The sequence below is a fragment of the Thermobia domestica genome, chromosome 16, assembly GCF_964235325.1.
Source record: "Thermobia domestica chromosome 16, izTheDome1.hap1.1, whole genome shotgun sequence".
NCBI lineage: Eukaryota > Metazoa > Arthropoda > Insecta > Zygentoma > Lepismatidae > Thermobia > Thermobia domestica.
Genome location: NC_137469.1, coordinates 159,271,318 through 159,290,632, shown reverse-complemented (window position 1 = coordinate 159,290,632; position 19,315 = coordinate 159,271,318). Strand labels below are relative to the sequence as shown.

Genomic DNA, 19,315 nt, shown 5'->3' with positions numbered 1-19,315 from the left:
TCTGTGGTACGATATTTTCACAATTAAAATTGAAACTGGAAATTGTAGTAGATTTCTACCACTTCCGGTTTTAGTAGAGAGATTAGACAAGAGACGAAATATATTCTTGGAACGCCTAATTAATTGCAGAAAACCGCTTCTTATCTATTACAGTTTTTATTCTATAGCCACCAAAGTTAAAATCAAAAGTAGTTGATTTCCACATCTTTTGGAAGACAGAATATAGTAGTTATTTTTAGAAAGCTGAATAGAAAGCAAAAACCCGCTTCATTCCTGTTCTATGGAGATCACTATTGAAACCGAGCTTTCAATTGAAGATCACAAGAGGAGATCAAAGATACACCTGAGACGCTTGAGAGCTGCTCGATTGGAAGAAACCGTTTTCATCTATTTTTTTAACCGTTTTTGCTATATATAGATCAATATTTATTGAAAGCAGAAATTATAGTTGATTTGAACCATTATAGGTTGTAGTAGAGTTAATAATAGAGATTAAATATATTCTTACGAAGCAGAAAACCGGATCTCACTACATATTGCCGTTTTCGATCTATGGTGATCAAAGGTCAAACCAGAAATGGTTTATTTAAATCACTTCCGGTTTGGGTAGGTGGTTTTAATGACAAATAAAATTCCTTACTCTTGACTATATTTTGACCAAATTTGGTGATGATCCATCAAGCAGTTCTGTAGTTTTTTCTTTTACTTTTTCTTTTTTTTTTTTTCACACACGTGCACACACGGGTATGGTAAATATATAAAGGAGTAGGTAAACCAAATTCTAGTTATTCAAAAACCAAACAAGGAAAACTTGGTTTTTGCCACCCCTGCATACAATTAATCCATTCTAACCACAGAAACGTCGCACTGTCTGTTTTCTATGATAAATAATATAAAATGAAATGAAACCTATCCTTCCAGAAAACAAAAGATAGGTAAATAAGAAACATTTAGACTTTTCTTCGTTGTATAGTTTTGAGTGGCAGAGAGGTGAAAGCTACTGCTTGGAAGAAGAATCCATCCATTTCAAGAAAAAAAAGATGTAGAAAAGCAATCGGAAACATATGTTCGATACTGAGGTTTCAAAGATCATTATCTTTGTTCTACCAAGTATTTTGTTGACACTTCACTCCAGTTTCCATCGAAAAGGCAAATTCAGGTAGTTGCCGTCTGGGGCGGGGAGTGGTAAGGAAAACTGCTCAAGGCGTAAATGATTATGAAAATGGAGGGATAGACATGAGTTTCGCTGTTCAAATTGCCACAATGCATCCTTCCCCAGCATGTGTTCTTCAAAGAATGTCACCTGTAATAATTTGTGAAGTATGAAAGTGGTCTTTTGATCCTTTACCTGCAATAGTGATTACCTAATTACGGAAGTAATTATTACAATTAATCTAAGTCATTAAGTTTAAAATTGAGATAACCACCTTCTTTGTATTGCTCTTTGGTATCCGTATAGAAAATTGCAAGTTTCTAAGTGCAGTATTTTGTAAGATATTTACGAATTAAATTTTACATGTTACCTTATGGAGATTCTGAAGACTCTGATGATGGGCAGGTGTAATAATGAGGGGGAACGCCATCCTCCCACCTCCAAAAACATGTACGACGTCCCCTCAGTTCCTAAAAAACTTCAATGGGCAAAGATAGGCAGGGAGACGGATATCATATCATGCCGCTACCTGCCATTCCCCTACTTTTTCAGATCCATTTTTCACCCTGGTCATAAGACGTTAGTATGTTTGTGTTTTTACCTTGGAGTTTGAGATTGAGATTATTTAATATTTCAAAAAAAAGTCAGGAAGATATGAAAGAGAAAATACAAACATGTCATCAGTAAAAGAAGTATAAGTTTATCTTTTCCTACACTTAGGAGAAATAGCGTACGCACCTTTGGCGCGGGAGATCCGGTTCGATTCCCTGTGGAAGCTCATCTGGTTCGGATTACATGTTATGCTGAGATCCACGTGTCACATATCCTCATTACTTGAAGAATTGCTAACACAGAAACTTAACAAGATGCCAACCAAAGAACCAGTTCATCATTCTATCAAACCCAAAAACCTCAATCCGAAACGCAAAAAGCAATTCGAGAAAATTAACGTTAAACTTTCTGACCAATGAACCCGGAGTTAATCATTCTGAACAATCAATGCTTAATCGACCACCGAAATTAAGTTAATTTTCAGCAAATCAGTTCCGATAAAACCACCTTCAAGCTTTACCACCTGCAACATTCAAATAAAAAGTAGATTGCACAGTGTGGGGCAGAAGTCATATGACAGTCCTAACATAGGAAAGACTGTTGGGTTGCTCATCCACATTGGCCATATTTGATATTTGGGGGACCTGGCAGCCTCACACAAGTGACTACAAGAACCATAAGTGACCACCACTCATTGGAGTCTGCCATCTTAAATACCACTTTAATATTTTAAATACGAAGGTCATCCTGCGACACATGTTTTCTATAGAGTATTTCACAGGAATGCAATGCCGCTGACCGTTCTGTTCGGTCACGAACCGTTTACTAATTATGATTTATTTTATTTTTACTGGTGTCATTGACAACAATATCGTTGACGACTGAGGAACGTATGAAGATAATCCTCATGTGTAAAAATCGCAACTCGCTGGTATAGTAGCTGCACCATCTCCATAGGAGGCCCATTTTTCTACAATGGTGTCAACAAACTTATTAGAAGATTCCGAGAGACGGGCTCTTCGTCCGACAAACCTCGCAGTGGTACTCCGAAATCATCTATAGGTAAGGCAACCACTGTCACTGTCCTTGCACTCGTTAGCAACTCCCAACGAAGAACACAGCGTTGATATTAGAATATGGAATGCGTAGAACGTCCATACGGAGAAAACCTCAATTAACAAGCGGTACCTTTATAAAAACTAGGTGCATCAGCATCTGATAGAGGACAATCTAGATCATCAGATGTAGCTTTACCAAATAGGCGAAAGACGAACTTCCAGGCAACCTGGATCACCCCGACGAGTCGTATTTTTATGTGAATGAACAAGTTAACAAACAAAACTATTGCTACTGGAGTGACAACGATCCATATTGCTTGATACATCAGGGATAGATTGTGGTGAAAACGTCATCGGCTGATGTGGTATTTTTTGCACGAGAATCAATAGTCCACTCTTCATCTACGGCAAGCTGAACAACGACCAACACCTGCGGCTGCAGGATGAGATGATCCTGCCGTCAGTTTTATCGGAGGATGGCTCGTACTCAACGTTCTTCCAGCAGGAAGGATATCCTTCCATTGCGAACGTAGTGTGTGGATCTACCTGAATCAGGAGTTCTCTAGAAGATGGACAGGCCGTCAGGTACAGGTGACCTGGCCACCATGTTCTCTGGATCTCACGATAAAGGACTTTTACTATGTGTGTTCACCTACCTTAAAGGATAATGTGGAATTTAGAGGATCTGCCAGTAAAGGATGCATGTATTGCCGTCAGTCGAGGGACATTGCTAGCCGCTGTGTATGGGGAACAAGAGATGAGACATGTATTATACACCATTGTTGGAGAAAGTAATTTTTCAAGCGTATGTTATGGGGGATCAACTTAAGAAATAGAGTGAACGGTTAGTGATAATGCGGAACGGTCAGTGACATTACACTCTGCATATTAAACTTGTGATGTATGCTGAATTCCATATTTTTTTTTAAAAAAAGATATTTTAAAAATAAATGAAATGAAATATTACAGTTTAACGTCCCACGTTTATGCCTTTTAGGTTAAGGAGACAAATGGTTAAGGCCAGTGAATGATGATGGAAGAATTGGTGAAATGGGAATGTAGGAGGAAACAGGAGCAGTAGCGTACGCAGGAATTTATTTCGGGGGGGTCCAAACTTAATATGAGGGTATTTTCTATTAAAATTCCTAAAATTGCTACATTTACACAAAAGTCGAAATTTCGGGGGGAGGGGGTCCGGACCTCCAGGACCCACCAATTGGTACGTCCCTGAACAGGAGTACCCCGAGAAAACCCACGGACACATGTTGTCGACCACAAACTTGGTTGGCCGCAATTGAACCGGAGATCCCACGCAAGAGATAAGAACTCCACTACTGAGATACTATGTTTCTCCAAAAGAAAGAAAGAAAGACAAGATCTACCAATATAACTGAATGTTCTAAAGTTTCGAATTACGTTTCTGTTGAATGATAATTTTATTACAATTATCCATAGTGAGCGCACAAAGACGACTGTCTACATATGAACTCTTTGATCAGCTTCAATGTTCTGAAAATACTTCTCTGTTTACATTATAGACATTCCGTTTGTGTTTTATTTTTCTTGTTCCTCCCTTGCTATCATGAACTGTGTATATTATACAGACTTAATATTTACAATTAAATTGTAAATTTAAAAGCTTTCAGGCCATCAGATTCCGATTTATAGCGATATCTATTTATCACACAAAATAGATACATTTGGCTATGGCTATATGAGACATAGATCTATAGTTTGTAGTCAGGTCCGAATATGACTATTCGCATTGAGTCCAAAATGAGTCCTCTACTACAAAGTGAGAACCGTGGCTATTTATTTACGACCAAGGAATATCGTCTCCCTGGCAAACGCAGTGGAAGTTGCTAAGGGTAATTTTCTGTCTGTGTGTATGTTTCCATGACATAATGGAAAGGTAATAACATATGTTCCTGTTAATTAACTAATGGTCAATTAACAAACTTTAGTTAATATCATTATTCGCCTTATGCAGTGGCGTGTTTACAATTTTGTTTCGAGGGGAAGCTTTGCTAACTTCATTCTTGGAAATGAATAAATTCTGCAAGATAATTCATTTACTTTAAAATACAGCGTGTCCAATATACAACGCAACCCGGAGTTTGGGGTAGTAGAACTTTTGAACCTGAAGTGATACACAAACTTTGAATGTGCTTGGGATACCGGGTTCGATCCCAGCCCCCGCCAAGTGAACTTTGTGGTGGACAAACACCGTGTGCGTGGGTTTTCTCGGGGTTCTCCCGTTTCCTCCCACTTTCTTCATTCTACCATTTTATTCATCACTCATCATCACCATCTCCTTTAGCCTAACCGGCATAACCGTGGGACGTAAAGATTTCATTTCATTTCATAGACTTTGAAATTATCATGATAAAATTTTTACTTACATGCACCCGACAACACTGCTATTCATTTCTATGGGGATATTTAAAGCAAGAGGTATACAAGAACAATTATCGAACTATTCAAGACCTAGAAACGAACATTCGCAGTGTCATTGAGAGCATTAACATTTCTAAACTTAGTAAAGTTGCTACCAACCTGGTGAAACGTTTGAACCAGTGTTTGAATCAAAACAGGGGACACTCCCAGCATACACTGTAGAGCTCAAGGATCTTATAAAATAGAGGATGTGCCCTTACAACAAAATCTTGAAGCCATACGTCACAGTTTCGCCACCCCTACTCTGCCCACTCCGCCCAATAGGATCGCAATGTTTTGAGCCATCAATCATGGCGGAAACGAAAGTAGCCAATCAGACGATGGTAGAAGCGAGAGTAGCCAATCAGACGTGCCGATGCTCGGTTGCTTTTTGGCTTCACCGATTTAATAGGATGAAGATACATATGGGCAGATCCTCTATTTATAACATCCTTGGTAGAGCCGGTAACTCATTTTTGATAGTAGCAGTGTTGCCGGGTGCATGTAAGTAAACGTTTTATCATGATAATTTCAAAGTTTGTTTTTCATTATTTTCAAGAATTGCATAATTTAGACAGATCCTTAACACACCTTTTGAGGTACTGAAACATCAGCTGAGTTGCCAATTCAGAGTGTTAATTTATAAAAACTACGATTTTCTTAGTTCCCCCTTACAGAGGCCTCATCCGATTAGTTATCTATGGAAATGAAAAATTCTTTTTTCCATTCCATAGTTTCCAAGCTAGTCCAAGTAAAGAAACTGAATATTAACGACAGAACATCCATACGTATGAGTTATGAGTCAATTTACATGTTTTGCAAAAAAAAAAAAAAAAATACACCTTTGGTTACATGTGGCAACACTGTGTGGTTCCTAGTGTGCTTCAATCGTTGCTTCGTAGTTTAAAAATATATGCGTGAACAAGGCTTCATTTTGGTATAACCATTAATCGTGTATCACTTCTGGTTCAAAAGTTCTACTATCTCAAACTCCGGGTTACATTGTATATTCCCTGTAGTAAATGGAATTTCGGGTAAGCCCGGAAGCCCCTCCCCCTTAAATACGCTACTGGCCTTAAGTGAATAAGAAAGTGAATAAACGTTTATAAGGAGGATTGATTGCATCCAGAATTATCAAAATACGAAAACTTGAAATTATCCATCTCTTCAATCATACAAGAAAAGAGCAGCTTTATTACTTCATATCATTCGTTAATTAATTACATTTTCTCATGTTAACACACTTTATAACCATTTGAAGAAGCTGGTTTTTCATAATTCAATATGACGAATCCAATACAAAAATGGGAAACAACATTTTCACAAAACACAGCTAGGGGCAGAGAGGAAGGGATACAAAAGGCATGCACAGCTCGCCTAGCAGCTGGAAGATAAATACATAAAGTCACAACTAAACGTCACCTAACTTGTAGTATCTTCTGAAGCTGTTACCTTTGGACATGTGCAATGCTGCCAAACATTTTGAGATTGAAAATATTCACTCCTGTACTCAATCCTATAAACCGGGCCGGATTTAGGAGGGTGCAAAGTTGCACGTGCACCCCCTTTGTTGTAAATATACACTACCAAAATGCGAAGCTGGCAGTGAGTCTTGCAAAAATCAATAGTTTCAGATAATTTTCTGAAGGTTGAAGGAAAAGGATTCATCGAGAGGAGACACTTGGCATTTCCAGGGCAATTCCTAATTCACACCAAAGATGCCTAAAGGGATTTTAAAAACCTCAATTTAATTCAAATGTACTGGCAGTTATTTGGTGCACCCCCCTCAGAAAATCCTGGATCCGGCCCTGCCTATAACCATATGTTATAATATCTAGGCTCATCAAAGAAGACAAACTAGGTCAATGACCGATCACGTGGCAAACACATCGGAATACCTTTTATATATATATATAACGAATAGAAAGGATAAGTAGAACCGAAGTTACTCTTATATGTTCATATCTGAGGGAATATGTATCATTACATTTAGAATTTAGAATTTTAAATACACTTTTCTGACAATTCCGAAATTTAAGGTTTAGTCCTACGTACTCCCCTACCCCCCCTCCCAAATTTGTAATGGAGCATCATTTTATTCATGACTTAAGAAAGAGAAATGTTCTCTGTGCTCGTCTATATTTGAAATATTTGATTTTTTTTTAACCAATAGAAGGAATAAGCTGGACCACCCAAATCTGTATAATTATATATTCAAGTCCTATAGAGCATTTATCAAATTTTCTTTTTTCACAACTCCTAAATTTAAGAGTATTGCCAATGTAATCCTTCTCAAAAATTAAGAAGAGTACATCAAGTACTTATGTCCCATAAAAGACAATAACCCCTCTACTCAACCATATAACTCTATGTTGTAATACAGCATCACCAAAAACAATAAAATAGGTCAATAACCGATCACGTGGTGAATCCGTGGCAATACTAATATTTGACAATTTTTTATCCACAGAAGAAAAAATGAAATGAAATCTTTAAATTTAACGTCCCACGGTTATGCCGCTTATGCTAAAGGAGACGTTGATGATGAGAAATGAGTGATATGGTGTAATGAAGAAAGTGGAAGGAAACGGGAGAACCCCGAGAAAACCCAGAAGCAAGGTGTTTGTCCACCACAAAATCCACACGGCGCGAGCTAGGATCGAACCAAGCACCGGACGTGAACGCTCTACTACTGAGCCACCGCGCCCCCCGCTACCCACAGAAAAGAATGAGCAGGACTATCCAAATTTACAGTGTTATATACTCGTGTCTAATTAACTAACTCTATGACCTATGGAACCCAGAGGTTCAATGCTGCCTTCACAAAAGTTCTCTACTGACTTCTATTCTTAGCCAATTGGATCCAGTTTCTACTTTGAATTCCTATCTCTGCGAGATAAATCTTAATACTGTCGTCCCATCTGCACGTAGGTTTTTCCTAATGGTCGTTTTCCGATTGGTCTTCCAGTCAAGACTTTGAAAGCGTTTCTACTTTCTTCCATTCTAGCTACATTATCCGCCCACCTAAGCCTCCTAGACTTGATGACCCTAACAATGTTTGGTAAACCGTATAAATTATGTAGTTCATCGTTATGAAGTTTCCGCCATTCCCCATTCCCGTTCCTCTTGGGTCCGAATATTCGTCTGAGGATATTGTTCTCAAATACTTTCAGTCTGTGTTCTTCCCTCAGAGAATGTGACCATGTTTCGCAACCATTATAGAGCAAGAGGCATGATTATCGTTTTATATATTTTAAGCTTCAAATTCCTCGACAGAATTCGCGACGACAAGAGATTTTGAACTGAATAATAACACGAATTCCCTGCTTTCAGTCGACATTTAATTTCTTCGTGAATATGATTTTCTTCTGTTAATATTGATCCTAGATATTTGAAAGTATCTACTTTATCAAAAGTATTATTTAATATTTTAATGGATCCATAATTTGCCGTATTACGGTCTCTTGTCTAAGAAATCATTTACCAAATTTTATTTTTTGACAATTCCCGAATTTAAGACGCTGTCCTATATACTTCTCCCGAAATTTAAGAGGGAGCATCAATGTACCCATGTTCTATGTAATTAAATGGACCCCTACACTCACTCTTGTAACCATTTAACACAAAAAGGTCTCACAAAAGTAGATAAAATAGGTCAAAACCCCTGAAATTTGCAATTTTTGGAACTTTTACCCTTGAAAGGGAACGAGATGGATCACCCAAACTTACAGAGGTACATACCCTTATACTATACTACTATACCAAAGTTTTAAATTTGACAATTTTCAAAATTTAAGGGTGGTGTTCTATGTACTCCTCCCAAAATTTAGCAGGTGTATTAAGGTACCCGTGCAAAAATTTGGAAGGGTGGTCCTATACAGCATTGGATCATAGCCTTTGAGCCAGACACGAAAGTTTGGCCAAGCGTTACGAGTATGAAATACCAACATGTGCTGGGATCACTGACTGTGGAAAATGTTTCGATTAAGCGAAGAGCTCAGCGGGTATTTACACTCTTAACTGAAGTTGTGTCGAAGAAGCTTATATAAAGGTTATAAATAAAATCTAGAAAGAAGTAAGGCACATATAGAAAGACTAAGAATATAGGGGGGCAAGAAATGTTAAAATGAACTATTGGGTTGACAACTAAGTTCCCGCCGTTTTTTAAATTGGAAATATGTGTATGACATTAAATACTTTTGGCACGAAGTTGTACATCATTCGAAAGAGAATATATTGTTCTACCTAAATATATGTTTCGTTGTTACTAAGATACATTTTCTTGTTATTTACAGATCATTAACATGGAATGCCAAGTTGAGAAGAATGAGTATTTTCGACACCTCCTTCTTTTTGCCTTTAATCAAGGTTCTAAGGCCGCAGAAGCTGCTCGTAACATTTGTGCTGCGTATGGAGTGGGTGCTATAGCTGAAAGAACCGCCCGTGATTGATATGCAAAGATCAAAAAAGGAAATTTTGACCTCAAAGACGCACCTCGTTCTGGCCGTCCAGTTGAGTTTGATGAAAAGCGATTGAACCACCTTTTGCATGAAAATCCGCATCAAACAACAAGGGAACTGACAGAGACAATGAATTGCTCCCACACTACTGTAGAGAAGCATGTTCACTCAATAGGCAAAGTTGAGAAGTGTGGAGCATGGATGCTTCACACTAAAAACGACGGGAACTTAGTTGCCAACCCAATATTTTTTCCAAGATTTTTTTTAACGCACTCCACTACATATTTCGAGTTGAGTTGATGTTTGAGTCTAACGTCCCTTTTAGCAGGAAGGCAGTACATATTTTGTTCACTCAACTGGAAGAATAAAGGGGCAAATAAAATACGAAACATCTTACTAATTTGGTTCACTGCTGAAATCTATCTCTCCTTCTTAAACAAGACAGATTTGCAAAATGTGAGAGAACTCAGAGAAGTGTTAATTGTAAAGAGCACGTAGGATTGAAAATGAATATTGAAAACACGAAATTAATGTTGCACATCGCAAGCGAGTCACGGATTAAAGTTAGAAATACAGAATTACAAATAGTAGCAGTAAATACCCAAGTCTATCTAAGACTGAAGATATTCATGAATAGTAACAACAAAAAAGAAATAGGCTACGGGCAGTAGGCTGGACATATTGGGCCTTATGCAGAGTCGTTCTGACGCGTGATTATACCATACTAAAGAGTTAGACTAACATATGCATCCTGCAGTAATCAAGCCTTTAGTATGACGCTAATCATACGTCAAAATGACTTTGCATAAGGCGGATTGTAACGAAACCAACTCTTGACTAGATACCAAGAGTCAAGATGAAAGAATAGTTGTCTTGGGTTTTGTTTTGATGTAAAATTTAAATTCCGTATCTCAAGCTTACGTTCATAGTCCAGATGAACGCTCTCTTCCCAAAAAAGTAATTATCCTTCTGGAAATGAAATGAAATTTTTGAGTTTTACGTCCCACTTTTATGACGGTTAGGCTAAAGGAAACGGTGATGATGAGAGATAAATGAAATGGTGGAATGAAGAAAGTGAGAGGAAACGGGAGAACCCCGAGAAAACCCACGCACACGGTGTTTGTCCACCACAAAGTTCACTTGGCGAGAGCAGGGTTTGAACTCGGGACCCCAAACACCAGAGGTGAACGCAATTATCCTTCTGGATCCGCTAGTGATGTTAATTAATCTTATTACTATATAGTTATATATTCGTACGTTATAATTATTATTCCAAAACACAGAAACATCAGGGACCTCATTCCGTATCAGTTCCGTTCAGCTGAGTGCAACATTTCCGTTTTCAATAGAAAGCAATACGTGTGTTACAGACAGTGTTGGGCAAATTTCAATTGAATTAACAATTAATCTGTAAATTTAATTGTTAATTGCAATTAACAATTGAAATAAGTAATGGTTAATTGTTAATTGCAGTTGGCCATTGAAAAAGGAGAATCAATTGCAATTGATCAATTGGTTGAAAGTAATTGCAGTGGAAAGTAATTGCAATTGAATTCTGTAATTCAATTGCAATTGAAATTAATTGGCAATTGATTCAATTGCAATTGATTTCCACAGCAATTACTTTCAATTGATTGATCAATTGCAATTGATTTTCACTGATTAATTTTCAACTCTGTAGTTCAGAGAGGGCGTGGGGCAATGAAAACTTTAGCCACGACCAATTGACTCACCATCCGTCGTGACCCACGACCCACCGTGACCCACTCTGACCCACCACGTACCATGAATCACTCTCACCCACTGTGACCCACAGACCCACTAAACCCTATTGTCATCAATTCTGACCCATGATTCACGCCCTCCTCTCTACTGACTAAAGAGTTTAAACTTGTAATAAAACAAGCCTATAAAATTATCACTCATCGAAGTTTGAATTTCTACGATCAATCGCTCAAGCACCGCACTAATACAATAACGGTGGATCTGACCTTTCCAATATAAATAAAATAGAGTTTGTTCGTGTGTCTGTCTGTCTATCTTTGTGCGGCCTGTAGACGAGACGAGTGGACCGAAACTTTTCAAAATTTGGTGACGGGTAGCTTGGTCTAGGCCCCAGACCAAGACGAAGAGGTTTTTTTTTTTAATTCCTTGCTAGGGGGTCTCCAGGGGACGTTTACCGGGACCGGCCTGGGTACCAGAAAAGTCGACCGAGAGTTACCAAATTTTGGTCAAAGATACCTTGGTCCAGGTCCCACACCAAGGCAAAGCGTTTTCAACAAAATTCGAACCGGGGGTTCTCACGGGGGCGTTTACCGGGACATGTAAAAGTGAAACGATATCAGTGTCGATTTCATAGTTTTCGCGGTCGCTGAGATCAATGGTAAAACTCCGATCGCATTAACTTCCAAATTCACCGTATTCGGCTGCGGGCCGTGGGTCAACGGGGGGGGGGGGGGAGTAACGAAACGTAAAAGTAATCCAAAATGACCGATATTAGTGTCAAATCCATAGTTTTCGCGGTTGCTGATATCAATGGCGACACTACCATTAGCGATGACTTTCAAATTCATCCACCGTTGTATGCGGGCCTTGGGTCATCAGAGGGGGGAATTCCGAGACATGTAAAAATAATCGAAAATGGCCGATATTAATGTCAAATTCATAGTTTTCGGGATAGCTGAGCTCAATGGTGAAACTCAAGACCGCGTTTACTTTCATATTTAGCCCCCATCAGCTAAGAAAGGGGGGCATTATAAAGGGGATCACGAGACATGTAAAAATAATCCACAATGACCGATGTCAAATCCGTAGTTTTCGCGGTGGCTGAGATCAATGGTGATACTTTCATTAGTGATGATTTTCAAATTTAGCCACCATTGTATGCGGGCCGGGAGTCACCGGGGAAATTGCGTAAAAATAATGGAAAGTGACCGATATTAGTGTCAAATCCATAGTTTTCGCTGTCGCTGAGACGAATGGTGATACTTCCACAGGCGTTGACTTCCAAATACAGCCCCCATCGGCTGTGGGCCAGAGGCATTGTTTTTTTTTTTTTTTTCAAAATTGGAACCAGAAGATTATAGGGACTTTTACCGGCATATGTAAAAAGTAGTAGAAAATGGCAGATGTTAGTGTCACATTCATAGTTTTCGCGGTATTAGTTCGGGGTTGGTGGGGGCCAGAGGAGATTTTTTCACAATACGAACCAAGGGGGTCTGAGGGGTGGTTCACCGGGACATGTAAAAGTAGTAGAATTTGTGTCGAATCCATATTTATTGGGGTTGCTCAGACGTATAATGACACCCCCGATAGTGTATACGTTCAAATTCAGCCCCCATCGGCCTTCCCAATGAAAACACATGTACGTTGTTGGATATATATTCACACAAAATATATCCAATTTTAGAAATGTTTCTTAATTGTTCTCCCGTTGTTCAATTCCTTTACATTGATATTTTATCTGATCCATGCGAAGAACGGGCATAACAGCTAGTACGAAATGATAAAGTGTTTGTTATGGAACAAATTACAATGAATTCAATTATATAGATAATAATTATAATTAATAATTATTTCCTTGTTGAATTATAGATACTTTTCAGTGGAAAACTGAATAAAATTTAAAAGTCCCAAATCAACGTAAAGTAGATCAACGTAAAGGAAAAATGTATAAAATTTTCCATATAATTAAGCTTACAAACTTAACCCTATAATACCCAGAGTGTGATATCATAGAATCAAAAAAATATGCTTTCAAGTACTTCTGGGAGGACAAAATGACAAGAAGTTCAGCAATAATCCAGTAGGTGGTGTTGAGCGTACTGTTACAGATGTGTCACAGTGGGCATTAGCAGCAAAACACCATTGTATTCAATATAAAGAAGTAAAATCCCAATGTTACATATATGTAACGCGGAGTATTATAGGGTTAAATGGAAATTTAGCTTAATTACATGGAAATTTTTTGTGTCGTTTTGAGCGCCTATTTCCTCGTTTTCTGCGTCACCGGAAATGGGTCAATGTTATCCTACAAATATGGCGGAACAAGTTAATGCTGTTCCGTCAGGAACGATTTCGAGGTCGTTTCCTTCACATCATCTTGTGCGTGTTTCCTGCCGTTTTGTAAGCCTATTTCCACGTTTTGTGAATCAATGGTAGTGGGTCAAAATGGGCATTCAATGTGGGAAGAAAAATGATCCACTCTCCCACCAGTATCGAATTTCAAGGTCGCTTTTTCGCATTGTTTAGTGCATGTTTTTACCGTTTCTGCGCATACTTTCACGTTTTGTAGGCCAAAGAAAGTGGGTCAAAGACGACCTACAAATGTGGCAGAAAAAGATATATTCATTCCACTTTCAAGGTCCATTTTGACCCTCTCCCACTGATGCACAAAGCGACACAAATCATGCATAAAAATGTGAAGAAAATGACCTCGACATTCGATGGTGACGGAACAGCATTAAGTTATTCCGCTATACTTGTAGGCCATTTTGACCCATTTTCGTTGTCGCACTAAAGTGGAAATAGGAGCACAAAACAGTACAAAGCAGGCACTATACGATGCGAAAGAAACAACCTCCAAATTCGATAGTGGCGGAACAATGGCTGTATTTCCTCACACATTGATGGACCATTTTGACGCATTTCTGGTGATGCTCAAAACGTGGAAGTAGGCGAACAGAACGGTACAAAATACACACTAAACGATGCGAAAGAACCAACCCCGAAATTCGATAGTGGCGGAACAGTGAGCCATTTAACTCCCACTTTAAAGCCCCGTTTAACTCACCTCGGGTGATGCACAAGACGAGAAATAGGCGCAGAAAACTTAAAAAAAAGGGGGGGCACTAAACGATGCGAAAGTTATGATCTAGAAATTCGATAGTGTCGGAACACCTTGGAGGCTCATCTTGACACACTTCTGGTGACTAACAAAACGTGGAAATAGGGGCACAAAACGTAACAAAACAGGCACTAGTCAATGCGAAAGGAAGGACCTCGAAATTCGGTAGTGACGGAGAAGTGGGTCATTTTCGTCGCACTTTAGAAGCCCATTTTGACACACTTCTGATGACGCACAAAACGTACAAAACAGGCACTAAACGATGAGAAAGAACCGACCCCGAAATTCGATAGTGGCGGAACAGTGAGCCATTTAACTCCCACTTTAAAGATCTGTTTAACTCACTTCCGGTGACGCACAAGACGAGGAAGTAGGTACAGAAAACTTTTTAAAAAATAGGCACTAAACGATGCAAAAGAAACGACCTAGAAATTCGATAGTGTCGGAACAATGGGTCATTTTCGTCACACTTTGGAGGCCCATTTTGACACACTTCTGGTGACGCGCAAAACGTAGAAATAAGGGCACGAAACAGCACGAAAATTCAGTAGTCGATGCAAACGGAAGGACCTCGAAATTCGGTAGTGGCGGAGAAGTGGGTCATTTTCGTCCCACCTTGGAGGCCCATTTTGACCGTCTTCCAGTGACGCACAAAACGTCGAAATAGGCGCACAAAAGGGTACGCGGTGTGAAATTAACGACCTCGAAATTCGATAGTAGCGGAACTCTTGGTCATTTTCGTCCCATCTTGGAAGCCCATTTTGACCCACTTCCGGTGACGCACAAAAAGGTGGAAATGGGGGCACGAAACAGCACGAAAATTCAGTAGTCGATGCAAACGGAAGGACCTCGAAATTCGGTAAAGGCGGAGAAGTGGGTCATTTTCGTCCCACCTTCGAGGCCCATTTTGACCGTCCTCCAGTGACGCACAAAACGTCGAAATAGGCGCACAAAAGGGTACGCGGTGTGAAATTAACGACCTCGAAATTCGATAGTAGCGAAACTCTTGGTCATTTTCGTCCCATCTTGGAAGCCCATTTTGACCCACTTCCGGTGACGCACAAAACGTGGAAATAAGGGCACGAAACGGCACGAAACATTCACTAGTCGATGCGAAAGGAAGAAACTTAAAATTCGGTAGTGGCGTAGCAGTGGGTCAATTTCGTCCCACCTTTGAAGCCATGGGGGCGCGGTGGCTCAGTGGTAGAGGGTTTACCTCCGGTGCTTGGGGTCCTTGGTTCGATCCCAGCTCGCGCCGTGTGGACTTTGTGGTGGACAAATACCGTGCTCGAGGGTTTTCTCGGGGTTCTCCTGTTTCCTCCCACTTTCTTCATTCCACCATTTCACTCATCTCTCATCATCACCGTCTCCTTTAGCCTAACCGGCATAACCGTGGGACGTAAAACTCAAAGATTTTCCACCTTTGAGGCCCATTTTGACCGTCTTCCAGTGACGCACAAAACGTCGTAATAGACGCACAAAAGGGTACGCGATGTGAAATTAACGACCTCGAGATTTAATAGTGGTGGAACTCTTGGTCATTTTCGTCCCACCTTGGGGACTCATTTTAACCCACTTTCCATGACGCACAAAACGGAAGTAGACGCACAAAACGGCACAAAACGATGTGAAGGAAACGACCTCGAAATTCATTGGTGGCGGAAGACCAATAATTTGTTCCGCCATATTTGTAGGCCCATTTTAACCCACTTCCGGTGATGCACAAAATGTGGGAATAGGCGCACAAAGCGACACAAAACACGCACAAAAGATGCAAAACAAAGTACCTCGAAATTCGTTGGTGGTGGAACAAGTTAATGACGCCGTGAGCACCAATATAAGTATATACTGTAGTTCTTACCAGGGGGCGCGGTGGGTCAGAGGTAGAGCGTTCACCTCCGGTGCTTGAGGTCCCTGGTTCCATCCCAGCTCGCGCAGTTTGGACTTTGTGGTGGACAAACACCGTGCTCGTGGATTTTCTCGGGGTACTCCCATTTCCTCCCACTTTCTTCATTTCATTCATTTCCCAACATCACCGTCTCCTTTAGCCTAACCGGCATAATCGTGGGACGTAAAACTAAAGATTTCATATCATTTTTTGTAGTTCTTACCATCAAGGCTGAGAACTGCACGGTCCAATTTTTTAGCCAAAGTAGAAGCCCAACCGGAATAGTGATGTCAACCGGCCCGGCTCGGTTCAACTGAGCGTACAGCTTGAGCTGGCTTGGTTGGGATTACCCATCGACTGGGCTCAATTGAGCCAATGGCTTGAACCGGCTCGGTAAAGACGAGTTATCGACTCGGCTCGATTGGAGCCAATGGCTCGAACCAGCTCCGTTGAAACGAGTCCATAGGCTGGGTTCGAGTTAGCTTAACTGAGCCAATGGCTCGAACCGGCCCGGTTGGGGTAAGCAATCAGCTCGGTTCGGTTCAGCTCGTGTGAGCCTTAGGCTCGAGCTGGCTCGGCTCACTTCTCGGTTCGGCTCGATAAGTGAATGAGCTGTGAGCGAGCCGCTTGAGTCGTTGACAACCCTAAACCCGGGTCGAGCAGTTTTAAACATGTTTGGCTGGAGTCCCATAACTTCTAACAATTTTTGGCTCGAGCCCGAATACTTGTTCCTCCTGAACTCAAACCAAGAGCCTCGTGACCGATATCCTTGCCTCCTGAAGATTTCTTCACTACCGAGATCGACAGTTCACTAATTTTTAGTATTCCGATACAAACCGCCTATATTCCATGTTTATACAGGTACACGGTGTTATAATAATAATTAGTTATAGTAGTAGTAGTATTATCATTGATAATTATATTGTCTATGTAGGATACTTGAAGATAGTAGTACTTGGAACTACACAAAGGATTTAGCTCGAATTGGCTCGACTCGACTGGAAACTCGATCCGAATTCGAGTTGAGTTGGGGGAAATTTTTCGAGCCGAGATCTCGAGTCGAACTCAAAGATGTCTGCTTCGAGTCGAGTCGAGTTTTAAAGAAAACTCGCTCGAACTCGCTCGTGCTCATTCCTGTTATATGCATGACGGGCATATAGAGTTCTTTCAAAGGGGATAGAACCATAAACATAATATATTTAAAAAAATACTTAGTTTCACGGCTTTCTTCCCAGGGGGGGAAAAGGATGGTAGGTATCCAGCATTTCTTATAAGTACCTTATTTCAAATATGTAAAACAGTAACAAGTGGACAATACAATATACACACATCTTCTTATCTTCAGTTTTAATTGCTGATTTCAATTGCAATTAACAATTACAATTAACAATTACAAGTTTCAATTGTCAATTGCAATTAACAATTGAATGTTTCAATTGCACCCTTTGCAATTGACAATTAACAATTAAAAGTTTCAATTGCCTGGTGACCAATTAACAATTAACAATTGACGAAAATTTAATTGCAAATTTTATGATTGAATTCAATTGCAATTGAAATTAATTGTCAATTACAAATTGAAGTCAATTGCAATTGAAATCAATTGCAATTGATTTTCAGAGCAATTACTTTCAATTGATTGATCAATTGCAATTGATTTCAATTGATTTTGCCCAACACTGGTTACAGAGACGAACTATGCACATTTGCAGCATTGATAAGAAGGTATAGAAAATGAATACAATATCTTGATTGCAGTAATTCTTGATTGCTTCATTAAAAACTGGAAGGAGAAAATACGACAAATTCTTCAAAATAGGATTAAAGAATTGTCTCCCCCCCTAAGCACTGATTTAGAGGTAGAGAGACCACAAACCGGCTGAATGACACCACTGGATATATCGACGTGTTACTTTTCCAGTCGTCAGGAATCTTAGGTCTTCATATGAAGTTCATCAGCATCATGTGTGTTCTGTACATCGTATGAAATGCACGCGGACTTAACTAAAAAATACATTGTAAACGGTCCCAGCAGGGGTGAAGACTCTTATTTATCTGGTAGAATACTTCCGATTTACCTTGCTCTCAGCAGGAGTTTTTAGTAGTGTTGTTTTATTCCAGCTGCATAGATCAGAAAAGAAAACAGGACGAGCAGGTGAAAAGAGATGCCGTTAGCTAGTTTATTGTGTTGCAAGAATTCAATGAAACCTGAGACGAAGTGATTCGATCACCACGGAGGATACTATGCGAGGGGATAGCCGAAAGCCATTGTGGAGTTTTAACATTTAAAAAGATTTCGCGGTACACTTGAAGTCCTTTAAATTTTATTGGATAGATTTAAGATAATGACCATCGAACAGAACATAAACAAGAAGTAACAAATACCAGTTGTCCCTGAGAAGAAAGGGGTCTGCAGGTAAAAATAAACACAGAAGAAAAATAAACTACATCGGAACATCAATCTTGCCCCATACTGCCAACAGTCTGTAGACATCGATTATGTGATGGCTTCGTCAAAAGCTATTGCTTCCATACAACTATTTAACAAAGGGAAAACTAAAATAAAACAAAAGCACTACTCACCTGGGCTGACACTCCAAGGTCCACTAGGAGCCATTCGTTAGTGGATTTGTGGCGGGCACACCAAGCATTGCTCCGAGGCTGGTGGATCCGTGCGTATTTTACATGACACTCCTTGTCCTTATCAGCTGGATAACTAGAGCTGGCGGATATTTGCCAGTCAAGAATTGCCCCACTCATTAAACCCAGGGGCCGGGAGCACGAAGCTGGAAGAACAACCAAATATGCTTGTCAAATATACTCCCCAATAACTACTGAACATTTTGTTACAGACAAAATTACAATAGAAATACGTAATTGTCTACCACCGGGGAAAAAATGAAGTCACTGAAAGAAATTGTA

General features: G+C 39.8%; 1 protein-coding gene across 6 annotated transcripts in view; it reads right to left on the bottom strand.

Moving 5' to 3' along the window:
- LOC145673486 (lactadherin-like) overlaps positions 1-19,315 on the bottom strand; it is a 648,675-nt gene that overhangs the window by 175,712 nt on the left and 453,648 nt on the right. For all 6 annotated transcript variants that reach the window (XM_081743233.1, XM_081743230.1, XM_081743234.1 and 3 more), the window contains one exon: positions 18,977-19,179. In XM_081743233.1, the coding sequence (XP_081599359.1) occupies positions 18,977-19,179 (203 nt within the window). The remainder of the gene's footprint in view (positions 1-18,976; positions 19,180-19,315) is intronic.